Raw genomic sequence first — 19,516 nt, 5'->3', positions numbered from 1 at the left:
CCTCCCGTCCCTGGCTGGGAGGTAAATGGCATCAAGGCCAGCTATCAGCTCTGGCCAAACTGCCCATCACTGTATTGCGCTGGAGAGGGCTGGTAGCCAGGTTTTGCAAGGCACATTGATGTCTGTTCATCATTTACACAAGGAAAAGCACAGACTGCGACAAGATGACAAAGTCACAAATGAATACCTGCCAGACAGGATGCTCGGCACCACCTTTCGTCGCAGGGCAGTTTAAATGATTCTGGCAGCAGCGCTATCCCAGCCCTTCAGCTCCCAGAACCAGCTCCCATTTCCTTCATACAGCTTCTGTTTCTTCAAGCTGGCGGAAACATGAGGGCAACCTCACTACCCAATGCCCGCGGTCGGGCACTCACTTTAAAATTGTGAGAGAGTCTTTGGGCACTCACCCTGGGGCCATCCTTAAAAGGACTACTGCCTTTCAGCATGCTCGTGCTTCTCTAGAATTTCTTTTAAAAACAGTTTTTGATCACCTGCCTTTAAAAAGAATGACTGCTGAAAACGTAGCTATGTAACACTGCCCACTGCAAATATTTGCCTAGATTTGGGCCCAGGAAACCTTTCTTTGTTGATTAAATTTAGGCTTTTGAACTTGAAAAAATATTCATTTATGCAGAAATTATCCATACAAAACAAAACAACATTTCTTTATAAAATGAATAGTAAAGAGAGGATATCTAGAAGAGCGGAGGAGAGGAAGGAATAATATTTTTGAAGAAAAGGAACCCACACTTGCACGCTGTGAGGGCATAGGGGAAGCGTATGGCTGGGACGTGCTACAGACAAATGGACCAGGGCTGAGCAAACAGAGACAAAGTGGAAAATGAATAATGCCACAAATTCCCTCTCCCTAGCGAACAAACAGCAAATTTAGGGTTTTACAGAGATGATGTTTGTGGTGCTGCCTCTGACAGAGACAGACAGCTACACCACGAGGCTTGCAGAGCGTGGGGAGAGCACAGCTGGGTGGGGCTGCTGGGAGGAAAGGGCATAAGATAATGATGGAGCAAAAGGCCACGGCGGACTTGACTTGGGTATTGTCAAAAAGCAGACCTGCCGTGGTTTTACATAGGCAGCCTTGGCCGCTGTGCCAAACAAGATGCAGAGACTCGTCCAGTCCTGATACCCAACTCCCTTACGTGGCTCTCACAATTCCACTCCCCTTTGTGGATTACATGAATTTTTGTGACCTGAGGGGATGTTTGAAGAAAAACACACGACTATGGGTGACTGCCTCTCTGAGACAGATGGGCTCCTGGTGCCCAGCAGGCAGAACTGGCAGGGCTGGTGGCACAGGGAGACGTGGAGCAGAAGGGAGAGTGGCCCATTGCAGGTGGACACGTAGGCAGGGAAATGCCCCAGCACAGTGAAAGGCAGGGGATAAAGCGATCCTGGGGAACACGGTCTTTGGAAGAGTGCAAGAGGAGGGAGCCAGCCACGTAAACGAAGCCTTTGTACTGCCCAGAGCACCACCTTTCCCATCTGAAAGCACCTTCTGCAGTATTTGAATGTGCTACTGGATCATTCTCTGCTCAGTGAAGTAATTTGAGCATGGAAACCTGCATGCATTTGTGTAGATAGACCGCTGGGTCTCTATTGTTCCTCCAGACAATCTTCTCTGTAATGGATATTTGGGTTGGACATGCCCTATACCCCATGACATGTGTACGAGGAGGAGCGTGGGTGTATCACTAGGGCAACATGTCCGGCTGGGAGTATAGGCTGATAGCAAGTGTGTGTTCCTGCTCTGGGGAAGAGCTAAGAAGAGTCTTATCCATGGAAACAACGCTGTAACCCCGCAGTTACATGCTAGGGGGTACAGGAGAGAGCAGAGCACGGCAGTGCACATCTCTGCAAGCCTGCGCAGTTCTGTGGGGCTCTGCAGAGGTTTCTGCGTGCCTGTGGTGCAGCGGGTTGGCTGCTGGCAAGGTGTGGGTGTGCTGCTGCACCGTGCCTCTGAATGGATCAAGGGGCCAGCAGCACGCTGTGCGTTTTTTGGTAGTTCTTTTGGGGCAGAGCTGGGGGTAAGGTGATAATGTTAGCCACACCATGGCTGTGCTGAGCATGAAGCATCCATGAGGCAGGCAGTGCCCGCTAGCACAGGATGCTTGCAGCACTGCGTGTGAGTGCAGGGTCCTGCACTTCTTTGGAGCCCTAGCAAATCTGAGGGAATACGGGTGTCGAGGGCAGGATGTGTCTGGAAGGCTATGGATGCATGCTAGCTCATCTGAGGCACAACCCAGCACTGCAGCAAGCGGTACCTGGGGAGACTGGGGCAGGGGGTACACTGAAGGCAGTATTTCTAACGAGAGCCATAGTTTAATGCGTTGGACTCTGCCCTCCTCTCCTCTCCCCTCCCCTCCCACTCTTCTCCTTATTACCCAGGTTATCTTGTTTGGGTTAAGAGGCCAATTTCAACAGACTATAATTGAAGAGTGAAGAGAATCTGATAAGATAAGGAAGGGACATCATTCCTCAAGGGATCAATAGAGGTTTCATGTTCCTCCTTCCCCTGCTGTGTCCCTAACACGCTAACGCTGTGCGGCCGTGGGCCTGGTTTATTTGCTCTGCTTGTCTGCAAGCCAGAAAAGGAAGTGTGGAAGCAGGGGGCGGCTGCCGGCCCCATCTGTCACACGGCAGAGCAGGGCAGGGGCATAACGAAGGGACAAGGGGGATGGCGGGGCTGCGTGCGAAGAAAAGGACAGGGCGATAGGGGACCCACTGAGAGCCAGGAGTCGCTGGTGGCACTGCAGGCACAGCACAAAGCAGCCCCCCCAGGAGCTCCCACCCCACACAACCACAGCGGGGCCCACCTACGGGAGCTCAGAAGCTGGGGGATGAGCCAAGAGGTCGGCACAGTGCAGGATGCGATCTGCATCCCATGCGGGAAGGCTGGGCCAGCTTCTGGAGAGCTTGCAAGTCAGAGGGGTCTGCGGCTAAGATATCTTCTTCCAGCTGATTTCTTTTTTATTTTTAACACCCAGAGAAACAGATGCTGAGAGCCAGTCAGTCATGCAGTGAGCATGTGGCAGAGTTGGGAATACAACCCAGATCCCCTGACTCCCAACCTCAGGCTTTAACCAGCAGACCATGCTTCCCTCTAAGCCACCTTGAACTTTCCTCAGTGAGGATGGGGGCTACTAAGCCTCTGCGGGCTGCAGTTTACCAAGCTGTCAGGAGTGTGCTCACTGGACCGCCTCACCAGAGACAGCCTTCCTCACGCACGCTAAAAAAGTTGAAAAGAAATTCATTTCATGGCCGGTGGTTGCTTAAAAAAGGCGATTCCAGCATATGTATGTGATAAATGTTAACTGTGCATTAATCGCATTAAAGAGGACCCTATAAACTTTTCATTTCTAATTAAATTCTGGCCGGTGATTCTGGCGAAGCCAGCACACTCCGGGCCTTTGTTTATGTGGAAAATTAAAATGCAAATACAATGGAATTTATTTCCATTACTAGAGTGATATGCTGGGCTCCTCTGTTTAACAGCCTCCAATTATTTTCAAGCAGGTCTCTCTCCCTCACTCCCTCCCTCTCTCCCCCTCCCCACTCCCCTGAGATGCTGCGACCCCGGTGTGTGGGGCAGGAGCTGGTAAAGCACCAGGAGGGCTGTGGACGGGGTCATCTGTTCTAGGCCAAGGGCAGGCAGGAAAATGGAGGACGAAGGGGGAAAGGAAAAAAAAGGAGTGGGAGAGCACAAACAAGGAGGCAGGGAAAGCAGCAAGGCACAAGCTAGTGCAAGGGGCAGAAGGGAGTTACCTGTTAGCAACCTCACTGAAAAATATAAGCTAAATTCCTTGGCTCACTGAATCCTGGCTGTATAGGTGGTATTTCGGTGATAGGATAGAGTCGAGAGCTTTCCCTGGAAGTTTTCTGGGTCTTTCACAGTCTTTCGTATATACTTGTGACTGCTGCTGAGCCAAATCCTGGTGGCTGAAGGAGCACAGAGCAGACCCAGCACCAGACACATTGCCTGCACAGAGCAAATAAATCCGGGCAGCAGTGACACACAATCATTGGCAGAGAAATAACTGAGCTCCCCTGCCCATTTCCAAGGGACCAAGTGTGGCTCAGCTTAGGGCAGCAGCACACAGCATGCACACACCAGCAGCCACCACACAAACACAGACTCCCTGAAGCCTGAGATACTTGCACACATGTACGACTAAATGCAGCTGACGGGTCCGACTGACTGTGATTCCCCACGTGAGACACTCAGCCGAGTCAGATGGGAGCACCTTGGGCAGTCGCACCCAGCGTAGGCACCTGCAGACACAGGTGCCCTTCTCTGTGTTAACAGCCAGAAATTTAGGGCACAGACACTTATCCAAACCGATAACAGACAAGCCCTAGCTAAACTCCTGAGTGTGCCAGCCAGTGCACATGCATCTGGCCGCTCACACAGCCCCAGAAATCCAGCGGTGAGCACAGGCACTCCCTGCTGCTCCTGGAGGCAGGCAGCCGCACGGCCCTGGAAGGAGAGCTGGGGATGTTCTCTGCTCGCATGTGAGCATCTTAAGGAATCACCTAGTGTAAGTGATCCTGCCCCGGCCGAGACAGGGAAACAGGAGAAGGACACATTCACTTACGACGGTGAAGAGAGGCCATTACCCAGTCAAACAACCCAATCCCTGACATCATTATTCAATACACAGGAGCCCTGAAATGCACACTAACTCAATCACAGAGACACACGATTACAAAATAATACTGATGGAATCAATGAAACAGACATGTGGTCATACAAAGCACACACACCCCGGTGTTAATACACAATAATAGCTGCCCAACAAGCGAATACAAAACAGCCATTCAAAAACACAATGGCAAAACACGTGGCCTGCGCTCCAAGGGGACTTGGAAACTCTGCCAACGACCTCCACCTTTGTTGAAGGGGGCTTGCAGCAAAACTTGGGGTGCGCCTCAAACCTAGCTCTTGTCAGGCTAGTGAGCACCAGGCAGCAAGAGCCCGAAGGACGCGTGCACTGCGTGTGCCTGTGCTGGGAGGCTGGTGGGTGGCTGCCCGGCACCCTACAGCACAACGCGGCCACTCTCACCACAGGCACGAGTGCACCGTGTTCAGGACTCACTGTAACGCAAAGTTCAGGACTCTGTAATACAAGGAGAACCTACTGTATGGCCCTAATGCAACACAGCCACACGTTGCACACACACACCCCTCAGCACCCAGAGCAGCAGGAGCATCCCACTCAGGTGCCTCAGCAGACAACCAAATCCTCTCCCCAAGCCGTAGTAGCACACTCAGACATGCGCCCAGAACACCCCCAGGGCCCCAAATAACAGAGACCCACAGACCCCCAGGGCGTACTAAGCCGAGCACTTCCCAGGAGACCCAAACAGCCACTCCTGCAAACCCTACGGGGTCTTACAGTGAGGGAGACAGGGCACCCTTCTTTGGGGTCTCCTCCCTGGCACAACAGGCATCGGCTACCAGCAGGCTGTGTGTAACAAGGGGCTGCTATTGGAAGTGACAGCGGGGACGGGGGAAGACTGCTGGCTGTGGCGTGCGTGGTGTGTGCACAGGAATTCCCCTTCCTCTACCAAGTGCGGCTGTTTGTAGCCATTAAAAAGCCCAGGTCCTCATGCTGGGTGTTCAGTGAGTATTGATTCAGTCTGCAAGCAATTTTAATATTTCTTCAGGGACTTTCCAGCAACAGCACAAGTCATTAATTCACCCTCCCAAATTGCTTATTCAATAGCAGGAACATGGCTCCTGAATAAAGTCCCAGAATTTATGTGACTCGCATGAGTCAGGAGGTCAAACAACTGTTATGGAGCGAAGTTAAAAATCCAAATAAAATATTGACACTTTTTTGGGGAGTGGGAGGAGGGGAAGTGGGGGAAGGGGAAGAAAAGGTATTTAAAATAGGGTTTTGTTGCAATGCCCCCAGGATAAGGAATGGAAAGAGATTGAAGACAAGTTGGAGTTTGTAAAATCAATGGGATTTATTGCATATCCGCTTGGCATTTAATAACTCCTTCCTTTCCACCTCCCCCTGCTCTGTACACGCATGGGGGAGAAACTCTCACAAAGCCACCAGGAGCCAGCCTGCCAGCACACAGCAGCGCTGCAGCACCCGACAGCTCCCCAGGGCCAGGGCCCCATCTCAGATGGGCTGCATTTCCCCCGCAGTAGGCGGGGGTCCATGCCCACAATCTTTGTTGGTGGAGGGAAAAAGAAAAAAAAAAAAGAGGGGAGAGGAAACTGAGGCACAGAACAAATTAAGAGCCTGCTCAGTCACAGAGCCCACTGACCGCAGGCTGGGCTATGACCCAGGGCTCCCAACACCCAGGCATTTGTTTTGCCGCTGAAGGATGCTGTCTTGTAAGGGAACACAAGCACACAGTCATGGGCACCAAACGCAAGGCAGCATCCATCTCACCAGAGGGACTCCCACAGCACCTCGGTACAGCCCCACAGAATAGCTGTGCCCGCAGACACCACACAGGCACATCCACATGCAGATAGATGCACAGCCAGACACAAACATATACATGCTTTTACTGAGCTCATTGCTATTCAGAGAGCACTGCAGCCAGATTACACAGAAGTAGGAACATACCTGCAGACTGACACACATGCAAATGAACGTGCGGACAGGCACACATGCTCTGGTACAGCAGGCTAGCCTTGCGCATCCGCTGTGCATATATACATATGCACACACATATAAGTCATGCAAACTGCTGTCTGCTACAAATTTAGCTTTTACATACAGTGGCCTCCTTTCAGCTAGTTGCACTGAAATGGACGCCCAGATGCACTCAGATATATTAATTAATATAATTGTGCAGAATGTATGGGACTGTCTCATTATATCAGACTGGTAACTGTTTCAATCAAACTGTTCTAATTTTATACCAAATCTCTGAGCCTGTTGTACCCACAAACCGATATCTATTCATTAGCACTAGCTCCATAATGAAACAAGCAGACAAAAATCTAGCTAACCACAGAACTGAAGAGTACTTGATGGCTTGGGTATTCAGGTGTTTTTGTTTGTTTGTTGTTGTTTGCTTGTTTTTCTGGTTGGCTTCTTAGCAAAGATTTAGGTCAGGCCCTTTATGTGAGTTAAGATTTTATCCAAATGCAGTTTTTCAAGTGCTTTTTTGCATTGTGACAAAAATAACAATTGCCTATGTTTTCCTCCTAAGCTGTGTTTTGACCAAATATACAGTGTGGTTGAAATTTAGGCAAGGTAATGAGACACTTGAAATTTCCGTAATTATGCTTTCAAAGATTAATATTTTTGCACAAAAGATGCTTCTGTATTAGTTCTCAGATTGCTTTGTTCACAGTTTGTTTTGCAACTGCTCTTTAAAAAAAGAGCAAGATAAGATCTTTGGACTACCACGTGCAACCTCTGGTCTTCTTTGACCACAAAATATTCAAGAAAAAATATAAAGCTAGTATAGTTTTGTAAATACTATTGCCTGTGCTCCTCTGTATGCCTCTATCTGTAAGTCCTGATTGCATCCAATCTGATCCCTACGCAAAGCTGGATGAAACCATGAAATAAATTCTAGATGAACAGGTAGTTAGTTCAGCTTAAGAGGATCATGCTTGAAAATAATGTAACTGGATTAAAATCACTAGATGTTCGTTAGAATATCATGACTTCCCAAAAGAATATCTTGCAATACAATACTCCTTTGCAAAAACTTGTGAAGTTTGAATAATTAAATATTTACAACTCACATCTTCAGACAGGGCTGAACAATCGGTGAACCTCTTCTGGGCTTGCACCAGCTAGCACTTGTGTCAGTGCACCAAGCTCTGGGCCAGTCAGTTGTAGAGCCCAGAGATCGGCTCCCTGGAGCTCAGACACCATGAGAAAAGCTGCCAGCACAAGGAGGTGGGGATGAGGAAGCTCTTGCATGTGTGGGAGGATCACTTAAACAGCGTGGCTCTTGGGAGGCTGTTTGTCAATTTGGAATTGCTGAAGGCATCGCAGCTGAGATGGTTTCATTGACAGGGAATAGGCAACAGGCTTGCTTACACATGGACGAACAACAAAATTAATCTGAATTAACTTAGAAAGTACATTGGTTAAAACCATTAAGACATTGTTTGGATGCTCATTCAAAATCTGAGTGTCCCAAATTGAATTTAGTTTACTTTATTTCCAAAGTGAATTAAGCCAAACTAAATTAAGCTGCCTTAATTCTAAACAAGGGAGTCAGAGGTGTAATGCAGTTTAACTAGACCACTTTAATTTCACACTTCCAGCTAATTCAAATTAGTTATTTTGCATAGCCATTTGTAGGTAAACCCTTAGACTGCTACCTCCTATGGACAGAGACCGTATTTATACCAGGGGTAGGGAAACAGAACCCAGGAGTGCAGTGAATTCTCTGCCAGCCATTGCGATAGTTTTAGAATGGGATCTGAGTAACAGCTTGCTCAGGACCCACCACAATCCATAGCTCTGCACTTGGTCAGATGGATGTAGGCATGCAATTAGGAGTAAAACAGATCCATATTCCCAAACTTATACAGATAGGCAAATGTAGACATAGGTATGGGCCTCTTAACATAGCAAGGTGCAACATAAATTATATATCCGTGTTGATACATACGAGATACTACGTAATGGGTATTATAGCCTTGTTACAGATGAGTTTAGACAGTTATGACTTACTGTTTGCAATAACTGTACTTGGTGCTGTACAACAAGATCAATATAGCTAGCTGGTGATGGCTACAACCACAGATCCGAGCAGCCTATCTGCCCATTAAGCTCTGTTAAAAACTGTAATGGTTGAATAAATGTTTATTAATTCTTCATGGGGTCTGACTACAATATGTGACCCAAATGTTTAACTACGTATAGCCACAGTTATAAATACAGACCTGTAGGCAAAGACAAACAAGTACGCACACCACTGTATGATAAATTACAACAAACTAAGAGACAAATGCCAGTGCTCTCAGGCCACAAACAACACAGATACAGAAACAAACACAGAGCTCATATTGTCTGAAGTTCAGACTTGTCAGCGACTTATAAGAGCCAGGCAGGCTGGCTACAGGTCTGTCCTTTCCTTACAGAAAGCTAGGAAAACCAGCCTGCTGTCTCTGGAGGTGGGTCACAGCTTTCTGCTGGGGGTCTGTGCTGCTCCCTGGAGCACTTGCCTGGGGCTGGCTGCTTTGGGCAACGTGAGAAAGAGGCATAAAGAATAAGGAGAGCAGTAAGGGCTAGGACAGGAAGGGGAAGATTCAGGAGCTTTGTGGAAATTTCCAACTTTTCCATCCGATTTTAATTTTGAATCAGGGCTTTAATAAAATCCTACACCTACTTGCAGGGTAGCTGGAAACTGCTGTTCCATATATTATTTTACTTCTTGTTTTTTGGCATAGCTTCTTGTTCACCTTTAAAAAATCATTTTAAAGGGAAAAAATATTTTTTTCCATTCTGATAGGCTGAAGTCCTCCCTATTTTTTTTTTTTTTTACAATTTATTTAAAACCCGATGTAGAAATTGCCTTAGATCTAAACTGACACATTCCCCGCACAGTTTTGGTTTTGATTTTGGTCAAAGACCACCTTCTACTGGTAAGGGCTTCATTCTGAGACTTTTGCCAGTTCTGATAAGCATAAGGAAGGCCCACGCCACAACACCCCCCCACACACAGGACCACTTTCTTATCCAACACTCAAGCGAACCGCAGGGGAGCATTCTGCAGAATGCAGAGATAACACACTGCTAATACAGAGATAAAACACTGCTGAGCCCCGGAATTAAAAAAAAAAAAAGTCCTGAGTGAACAGCCTCAAAAACTGAGAGATTGCCATAAAATCTGCAAGACTGTAAATAAGAATGTATTTGTTTTTTTTTTTCTTTGCCTCTGGTTCTGGCCCTTTGGGAGACAGCCAGGTCCCAATTCCACCTGTTCTCTGCAGTCGTGAAAGCCAGAAATACCTTGGTTTTAAAAGAAGGCTGAAATTTGCACGTAGTTGCTTATCTTCAAGATCTGACGTTTTATATAAAATACTACGTATGGCATAACTTGCAAGACAGTTGGGAATGTTATCTACAGCTATCTGCTGCCTCCCAGTCCAAGCCTCTTTTCTAGTACACACGTCTTCTGTTAATCAAAATGAACATCCACAAGGAATTCGGCACAGACTCCTGAATTTTAATAACTGAAAATGGGCTCAAAGCAAAGCTTTCAATTAAAACTTCCCGTGCTCCAGATTAAGATATTTAACCTTGGCAAGCCCATGTGTTTCTGTAGGTCTCTTTAACTCACCTGCTGGCACAGCCGCTGTTGCGACAGCTCCGGCGCGTGCTGTGCAGCAGTCACCAGCGTGCTGGCGGCTCGCGGGGCTGCCGCCTTCGCCAGGGCCGTGCTGGTGTGGCCACGCTGCTAGCAGGACCCGAGCCGGCTGGTCCCTAGGTGACAGGAGACATTGCTTCAGCCTGCAGTCACTGATGGACTCACTCAGAAAAGGATCAGTTACTAAGAGCTGAAAGATTTTTGTGTCTTTTCACTGAACGTTTCTCCTGCTAGCGAAGGGGATGTGGCCACTGGCAATGCTTTTCTCCCACTCCCTTCCTGTGTCTTCTTGTATTTTTTGAAGCTTTTGGTCATTTGTTGCTGAGGCTGTGAGTTTGTTGAGGGGGAATGATAGCTCTGTAGCTGCTGGGATGGATACTCTTGTGCGTGCTCTGAGTTGAACATCTGCTCCATGGTTGCCTATAGCACCAGAATTTGGACTTGATGAGCCTGGTGGTTCCTCCCAGGCCTGTGTTTCGACAGACAAAACTAGCAGAACCCTGTTTGTCCTTTAAGATTTCCTTAATTTGCCTTAAATTTGGGATGTCAAACATCTACACCCAATTTGTTTCCAATATTTTGTAAAGTGAATGACATCTTCTAGATGTTTGGATTGTAATGCATTTCTGGGTTTCCTGACTGCAAAGAAAGCCTTCCAAACGTGAACTGAGTATAATAAAAGTAGAAACACCTGCCTGAGGACATTTCCATGCTGCAGTCACCGCCTGACTGCAGCTCATGTAGATAGGCTTTAGCCAGCTGTAAGCCAGCCAGCCTGGGTCCCGACGGCCCTGCAGCCACAGCTCTGCACACTGCAGCTCCCCAGCGCGCCTGCAGCCTCCCGGCTGGGCTCTGCACCCCCGTGCCAAGGGCTAACACAAAGCCCCTTGCGTGACTGGGAAAATGTTTCTCAAAGCCTAACACAGCAATTTATTCTGGGAGGTCAGGGTAGGCGTGGGGCTGTCAAACCCATCCGTACCGGTGGCACGAAGCTGGGTGGCACTGCTCACAGGCGGGCCAGTGCCCTGCCTGGCGGGTCTCCCTGCCCCCAGGAGGCATCCCTGGCCTCACCTTTTTTCCCTTCCACCCCTCTTCCTTACGTCTCGACTCGTACGGTGCAGCGCAGCAGTACTGGAATGGGCAGAGATCTGCTAGAAGCTGCACGTTAATGCTCTGCTCAAATTAAATGAAATAAAACCGTATGGTGTCATCATGGGTCACTGATTTAAAACAACAAAAAAATCCTAGCTCCTCTCTAAGCCCTTCAGATAGTAAAACTGCTGCTGTGATTCTGTCTCTCCTCAGAGTGCAGCCAAGAAATGGTCGTTGCAGTGTGAGAAAAGGGCAGGATTGGGTTTTCTTCTGTGCTTTGGTGTGAGCAGGCTCACCTGGAACAGTGGCACTTATGTCCCCTCCTCTTTAGGCATGGTGCCAGGGTAGCTCCAGTGAAGACGATGGAGCTACACAGATTAACAGCAGATAAGGAGCCAAATCTTCTCAAGGAGGGCAGGGATTGTGTTTCAAGAGATGCGAGGCAGCTCCATTTCTCCCTTCGGTCTATCTGGAAGCTTCAGGAAAATGGATTATCCCTATTCAGCCACCTCTTAGGATTATCTGTGTAATCAATCTAATTGATCTATCATACCTGTGCTTATACCCCAATATAGTACATGATCACCTCTCCTCTCTCTTTCCTTCCAAAAGGTAGAGAGAAGGAATTGCAATTTTCATGACAGAAGAGAGTTTGAATGTGTGAATATTGCTCGTGGCCCCTGAATATGGCAAGGTTTGAAGGCATTCTGCTCTCTTGGCAGAGAGTGCCAGAGCCTCGGGCCAGCTAGCAAGGAAGCCGAGTCTGCTGCTCCTGCCAATGTCAGCTGTCATTCGGAGAGCTGCAAGTGTTGCAGTAGATTTTGAGAGCAGTAGGAGAAGCTACTGCCCCCCCCCCCCCCCCCGCCCCTCCCAGCCCAATGGAAATTACACTACAGCTTTTGGGGGGTGACTGCAGCTCTCATCTTCCCAACCACATCTGCTGCTGCAAACTCAAACACAAGAGCACTGAAGTCAGCGTAGCTGAAATACAGCTCCTGTTGCCTTTGCCCACCTCCCTTCCCTTCACATGCAGCCCCTGTCAGCAGGGTACATGTCACTTCTGCTTCAAGCGGGGGAATGAAGCCAACGCCGTGCTACAGCTCGCTGAAGCACTTACTTGGCCCCTGTTATTACTGAGTCTAAGCCCTTCACTCCTCCTTCCAGCTGTCCTCACCGTGCCCCAGGTGGCAAGGCAGCGCTCCTATCTTCACACTTCAGGCAGGAAACGGAGCACAGAGAGAAATACCATTTGTCCAAAGTCCTGATGAGAGGTCCATGACAATGCAAGGAATCGAAGCCCTTCCCTTAAGTCAGATTAGGCCGCTACTGTCAGACTTTATTTCCTTTCCTTCACCCCCCAAATCCCTTGGTTGCTTTTCCTCGCCATGCTATGAAGCCTGAACTTTGTCTATGCAAGCAGGACTTTCCTCCCTCATTTTTTTTTGGCTCAGCTGTGAATTCAGCCCCATCTAGACCCATGCACAGAAACATTAAGACCATCTCCCGTTTGAACAAAGCCCTGCCCGGAGCTCTTTATGCCTGCACAGCACCCACCTGCAGGTGGGGTACCGTCACCGAGGCACCCAGCGCTGCCTCATCCCATCTTTTCCCCAGGCACCTTTTGATGCCAGCACCACCGGGATCGCTCCCGAGCCCTTTGTAGGAAGGGCTGTGAGGCAGAGGGGGCCCGGCTGTGCCACCAGCCCCACACCAAGGCCCCGCAGGCCACTGTGGCTCTGCGCCACAGGCCCGGCCATGCTAATGAAGCAGCGAGGCACCGCGGGGCGCATGCTCCTTGGCCATCGCAGCCGCCCTTGGACACACTGCAGAGAGCAAGGCTGAAGCTTAGCAGCGTTAGCCTTCCAAGAGCTGCTTTAATTGCCCAGTAATGCACACCCTGGGGTCTTGTAATGTGCTTCTAATATGGAGCATTTAAAGTATGGATACTCCAAAACAATTACGAGGAGTTCAGTGCTCCAACGTGTGTACCCTTCCACTCTGAGAAATAATCCATGACAGGGGAATGTCATCGAAGAGAGAACACCAGGACTTGCAGCAGGACAAAGCTCTCTTCCTTAGTGTACTTCACTTGGTCCTTCCAAGATTAAAAGAACTGCTAGATCGGGACCTCCAGATGGCTCAGACCTACCTCATTTCCCTCTGATCTGCCCTAGTTTCTGAAGACTCTTCCAGCAATAGTAAGAGTAGAGTAACCACAGAGTATGTCAGTCTACAAGACAGCCTGGATAGAAATGTCAGAGAAGTGAGGGATGTTTCTTATGATCTGTCATTCTTTTAGCAAATAACTCCTGGACAGGTTTAGAAGAGATTTTTCTCATGCTTGTTTACAAAGAGAGAAAATTGGGCTTCTCAGAAAGGATTATATCTCAGCTAATTCTATCTTTTAATATTTTTTTCTACATTCTTGACCAAATTTGATTCGAGTTTGTTACAGTTGTCATATTACAGGAGTTGACTTTTGTCTGTCCATCTGCATTCAGAATAGGTAAAAGGAATTGCAGTAGAACTGCCCCAAATAACAAAACAGAAATCAAACACTGGAGATTCCCAATCTAATACAGAACATTTAAGGAAATCAGCTCATTTGGAAACAGGCAGTTGGTTTCAGATGGAGCTGTCTGAAGTATTAACTCTAGAAAGAGTTACTACCAGCCAACCATAGTAACTCATGAAATCCAGGAATGGATTTATAATTCACGGTATGATACTATGTACTGTAATGACATTATATGCCATTACTTAAGATAATATCACGTATTAAATTCAGATGGTGAAATGAAGTTCGGTTGCTTTACTGCCATCAAAGATCTATAAATGTCCTGTTGCTGAAACTTCAGAAGGTTCTGCATTAAAGCTGTGTGTATTCTCCGAAACTCAAAATAGACAACTTGTGCAAAAATCTCCCACTGGAAAATGAAAAATGGGAATCTACAATAAGTACCAGTTTATGCCCCTAATTAAACACAAATGCTGTTATTGGAGTCACTGACTGTGATGGAATTAGAGCAGGGATGAAATTAGTCCAAAGTGACAATTTCTTTTGGAGAAAAGAAATACCTCCGAAAACATTGGCATTTACTTCAAGAAATCAGCACTGCTGGCTGGTATGCCAAGATTTGAGCTGAGGAAGTGTTCTTCAAAATAAATAAATAAGTAAAAAAGGCATGTCTTTCTCCAGTGTCTAGAGGCAAGAATGAGGCATTAAAAGCAGCAAGAGGCAATCAATGTTTTGCTCCCTCTTACAGAGCAGTAATGCAGTATTCCTAGGTTTGGGGCAGCAGTGCTGGCTTAGTGCATGTTTCAGCCTCCAGTAAGGGTGAGCTTTCAGCCATTCTGAAGTTTAAAGACTGCATTATTATGCTGCATCTGTTGCTACAGGATCAGGTCAGCTTTGTTCATCTTTCATCTGCTGTTTCATTAGGTGGTCTCGCGTACAAGACTCACTCGAAGCCTGTCAAAGTGACAGCAGCAATTCCTGGGGACACTGCTGTTTATCACTGTCCCTAAATGAAGTGACCCAGGTGATGCACTGCTGTATCCTGTACTTCAAGTTAGGGTCTGAAAATTCTCTTCTTTCCTTACAATACCAGAGTTATGTCATGACTGCATGGCACAGGAACGCTGCTGGGGAAAGCCTCTTCATGACCTGCCTCTTCTTTTAGCCATAGGAAACATCTTCTACCCCAAACCTCATTAGGTTCAGCCATTCGATGCCAGAAATGGGTTGAACTGCAGGCTACAAAACCAGGAGCACTCCCCTTTGCTCACTGCTCCCAAACACTTTCTCTTGACACAAAACCAGTTTTATTTTCAAGAGGGGAATGTTTCCTGCAGAGCCTTTCACCTCAGGGTGACTAGCTGCAGCTGGCCCTGGTTGGTAGCAACTGAAAATCATTACCAGCTGTCGGCTACTTGGTGAAACGAGCTGGTGAGTCTCACTCCAGCTCCTTATGGACACATCTCAGTACACATAGCTGCAATGGGCACTATCTGGCATTCTCAGCTAAGAGCCCAAGCACTGAATGGGGAAGGAAACTGAAGATTCCTTTTCATCCCTGCCAGGGTTTCTGAAGCATTATGGACAGGACTTTTATACCACCGTGGTTTCCCAGGCTGTTTTTATTCTAAATGTCTTCTGGAAACGTGCTAATTCCCATGCAGCATGATTCAGCACAGCCTCGCTGCCTGTCTCTCTTAACAAGGCTCACCCTATGGATCCCTCCATAGAAGCCGAACTGCCTGCTGCCACCTCCCTCTATGAATGGCAAATCTGATGTCATACCTCAGTATGAATGGGGCTGTCTGATGTCATCGCAGTGCTAATAGGACATTTTATAATATGTCAGCTGAGGCTGCAGGGGAAATCTTCCAATCCATTCACTATGCTGCACTACAATAGAACATCACATAGTATGATGTGTACGTTAACTTGGACACCCTCGGGCAGATTTGGGAGGGATGGATGGATGGATGGATGGATGGATAGATACATTTATACAAAGTATACATACATTATATCACTCTATTGATTTTTAAAAAGTTCCAGGTCTGCCTGGCTATAATGAGATTTTTGAACTTTGTGTTGCGATCAATGAGGGGAATATTATTGGCCTGGAGAATTGATATACCCGCTCTCTGTGGCTTGTTCTGCTCCTGGACTGCCCCTGCCCCCAAGGTGTACGATTCCATCAGACACTTAACCTCTTTTACAGTGTCATCAGGCTAAAAGGAATCTAATAGTGACACGGGACTTGTGCTCAGCACTCTGGCACTATTGCTTTCCTGTCACAAATAATTTATAGCTTTCTATTTCCATCCCTTTGCCTGCACCCCATCCCCTCTTTCTGTTTCTCTGGGCTGGGGGAAATCAATAAACTCACACAACCAGAGTGGCACTTCAGGGGGCTTTAGGGGGAATGTGAGAGGAAAGAAAAGAAAAAAGAAAAAGTAGAAAAGAAGAAAAAAGTTGTGTTATTTGCCCTAGCACAGACTTCTCAGATCAGCTCCTCAGCTAGTGCAAACCTGCGTGGTCTCAGAATCTGGCCCAAGGCCCGAGGCCCTCAGAGCCCTTCTGTCCGGGCCCTCAGCAGCTATGGGCTAGGCACCACTGAGCTATATGGGGTGAGGATCTGGATGGATCTCCATCCCCAGCCAGATCTTTGACGCTACCTGTCTCAGCTAAGTCCCAGGCATCCTCTGCCACTCCAGTAACTGCCCAGGTTTCACCATCTCTCTGAGTTTCCTAACAAGCTGAGGTGTTATGCTCTGAAATACCTTTCTTTTCCTACAAGGCTTCACTCTGCAAAGCTTTTTCAAAAATATCCTCTCAAAGTCTCTGCCTACCTTTCTCCATGCCATACTGCCCACCAGCTGTACAGTTGCTCTTTGAAGTGTTGCCAACACTTTCTTTAGAATGAATTTTTAAGAGAAGTGCTTGGGTGAGCAGGGAGAATACATTATTTGCTTGCACTTTTTGGAGAGATTTTTGGGGAGAGGTTAAAGCTAACACAATGCAGGGCTGACAGTTCCAGAAAATAAGCCTAAAGAGCATCTGCAGCCTTCATCCTAATTGGAGAGGCTTGATTTAAGCTGGGAAAGGAATTTGGTCTACACGGCCTTCACAGGTCATGGCTTATTTGCTGAGTCCCTTGGTGAGACAGTTGTTCTTGAGTCACAGCCACCCAGCATCTGCCAGCAGGCAGGGCCCCCTCAGCCAAGTATTAGGTGCTAGTGATTTTCTTTCACCACAGACCTCAGCTGGATTTAAACCAGTGACCTAGAGGTGAAAGATTTCATGTAACAAGAAATGGAGCACCAACGATTGCAGTTCAGTTTGTGTTCATTCCGAGCTGCATTATGAGCTCTGTGGCATTCACCAAGACGTCTTTTTGGGTTCCCAGGCTGCGTTCCTGCACTACCTGATAAGCATCAGTGCTGTCTGGAGCTTCTTTTTCCTGTGACCTATATCCCATCACCACTCCCCACAGATGCCTTCTGCTCTCCTTTATAAAGGGCAAGGGCTTTGGGAAAGCTTTCCATTTCAGTTCAAATCCCTCAGTTCTATGCCAGAAAGGTATTTCTGAAGTACACAACAAAATGAAATCTACACGGTTTGTTAATTCAGCAGTGGCTCTACTAACTGCAAAGGCTGCCTTATGACCACGCTGGCAGATCAGATCATAAATGATAATGCAGTTGCTAACTCATAGGAGAGGCTGGATCCCAGCTTGCTCACTGAGCACTGTGGCTATGTGGGTTTGGGAAGAAGATGGCAGAGTACGGCAAGGACAATTCTTTGGGAATGAGACTGTTAAAGCAGGAGAGTCACAACTACAAAAAGACATAAGGGGCCACTCTGCTGCAGCCGGTTGTCAGGTGGGATCTTCAGGTCCTGACAGCTGGGATCGCGGGCACTAAGAAGTTGCATGAGGAGTTGAGTTCTGAACATGTTTTGCTCTTTTTCCAGGATTATCAGAACCAAAGTCCAGCAACCTTTTCACCCAACACCAGATGGGAGCGGGACAGGTGTGACTGCACCGGGACATACTATCGGTAAGGAGACTGGCACGAGGCGAGGGGTGGCGGCAGGACAAGTGGAGATGAGAATACGCTCAGCTGAGGGAACAAAGGCTGACGAACAGATGCTAGGGAGAAGGGAGGTGGAGTGAAAGAAACCTCAACAGAAATCAGAGGTTCCTGTTCTCTGTTGCCCTAGCTGTATTGCAGAGAGCTTGCCCAAATAAATTTGCCCAAAGCGATCCTGCCTCTACATCCATTTCACTTTCACGCTCTCTCCTTCACCTCCCTAGAGAGAAGTATTTACCGCTACCCTACCTAAGCACCAGCCTTCATTTTTTGTCTCTTTCTTTCTCTGACTTGCTTTCCTCCCCTCTCCCTGTTTCTCTGCTCTCCCTTTGCCGGAACTGGTCCATCTCTTAGATAGCACTACACAGACCAGGGTACAATATTCCCGACACCTCACAACCGAGCCCTTTGTTGTTCTAGCTCTGCAGTCAGGTATCCCATGGGTGTATTTCACTGAGAAAATGCATTTTCTGCTAGGGGAAATGGGTTTATTGAGGTGAGCAGAAGATGGAGGCTGTAATAAAGCTACCAAATACCTACTAGTCTGTTGTGTTTAAAGGTCCTGTGCTAGATGTGTGATGAGGTGTTTTTCACCGATGTCTCTGCGGGCTGCATGGTGCATATGTCTGCTGCTGCTAGCATCACGTTACCCAGTAACAAGTCAGAGCAGGAGGAAAAATGCAGTGTTCTGGGATATTATGGCTTGTCTGTGGCCTAAGACACTGTCTGAGATACTGTTGGTTACTGAGAATCAGCTGCTAAACGAAGATTTACTGGAAAGTGCTGTCCTATATGGGACAGAGCTGGCAGATAAACTCCTGTACATGAACTGTGTTCAGGAACACAATAGAATTAATGGCCCAGGATGGAAGAGCATTTCTGGATGCCCTTTTAATCTGGACTTGCTCACTGGCCTGGGAAGCACTGACCACACCAGATGGAGTTGGCAGATATTCTTCCTTGGAGAAGTAGTGCAATGTCGAGGGAATGCCCTGGCTGAGCCGGGATAGGGATCGTGAGTGCTGCTGCTGGAGTCTCTCATCGCTCTGGGGGATACTGGGAAGTGTGGGTCTCCATCGGATAGTGTTGGAAGGTTCTCTCCATCCTGGAAAGCTTCTGTTGGACGTGCTGACTGCTTCAGTTCAGTGCTGAATGTGAGCTGAATGATGAGTAGTGGTCTATAAGGGTATTGGGGTATTCTCCTAATTACTGGGGCATGTTGGGACATAATGGTCTTGCCTACTGGATGCATAACTCTATTTGGTTTATACTCTAAAGCCCTAATTATCAGGAAGTGATCATTTCTAATCTGGGTGACTTGTTATTTCTGATACACTGAAAGTCAAGAGCAGTCCTGGGCACCCCTGAGTGGCAGGAGGAGTCTGCCAGTTTACATTGGGCGGTGCAAAAGAAAGACACAAGGCTTTTATTAATCCGGATTGGAGTACGTATCACCAACTCATGGCTTCTTCTACTGGAGAACTGGATTTATTGG

General features: G+C 47.6%; 1 protein-coding gene and 1 long non-coding RNA gene across 2 annotated transcripts in view; one reads left to right on the top strand and one right to left on the bottom strand.

The window, feature by feature from the left end:
* The window catches only part of LOC137859963 (uncharacterized), a 177,421-nt gene that overhangs the window by 5,613 nt on the left and 152,292 nt on the right, over positions 1–19,516 (bottom strand). The window lies entirely within an intron of this gene.
* The window catches only part of PAX2 (paired box 2), an 84,463-nt gene that overhangs the window by 14,684 nt on the left and 50,263 nt on the right, over positions 1–19,516 (top strand). Inside the window, 1 exon segment of the mRNA XM_068689635.1 lies at positions 17,903–17,988. Within this exon segment, the coding sequence (XP_068545736.1) occupies positions 17,903–17,988 (86 nt within the window).

This window comes from Anas acuta, chromosome 7, assembly GCF_963932015.1.
Source record: "Anas acuta chromosome 7, bAnaAcu1.1, whole genome shotgun sequence".
NCBI classification, from domain to species: domain Eukaryota; kingdom Metazoa; phylum Chordata; class Aves; order Anseriformes; family Anatidae; genus Anas; species Anas acuta.
The sequence above is the reverse complement of the archived record's forward strand: the minus strand, read 5'-3'. Positions and strand labels throughout refer to the sequence as shown.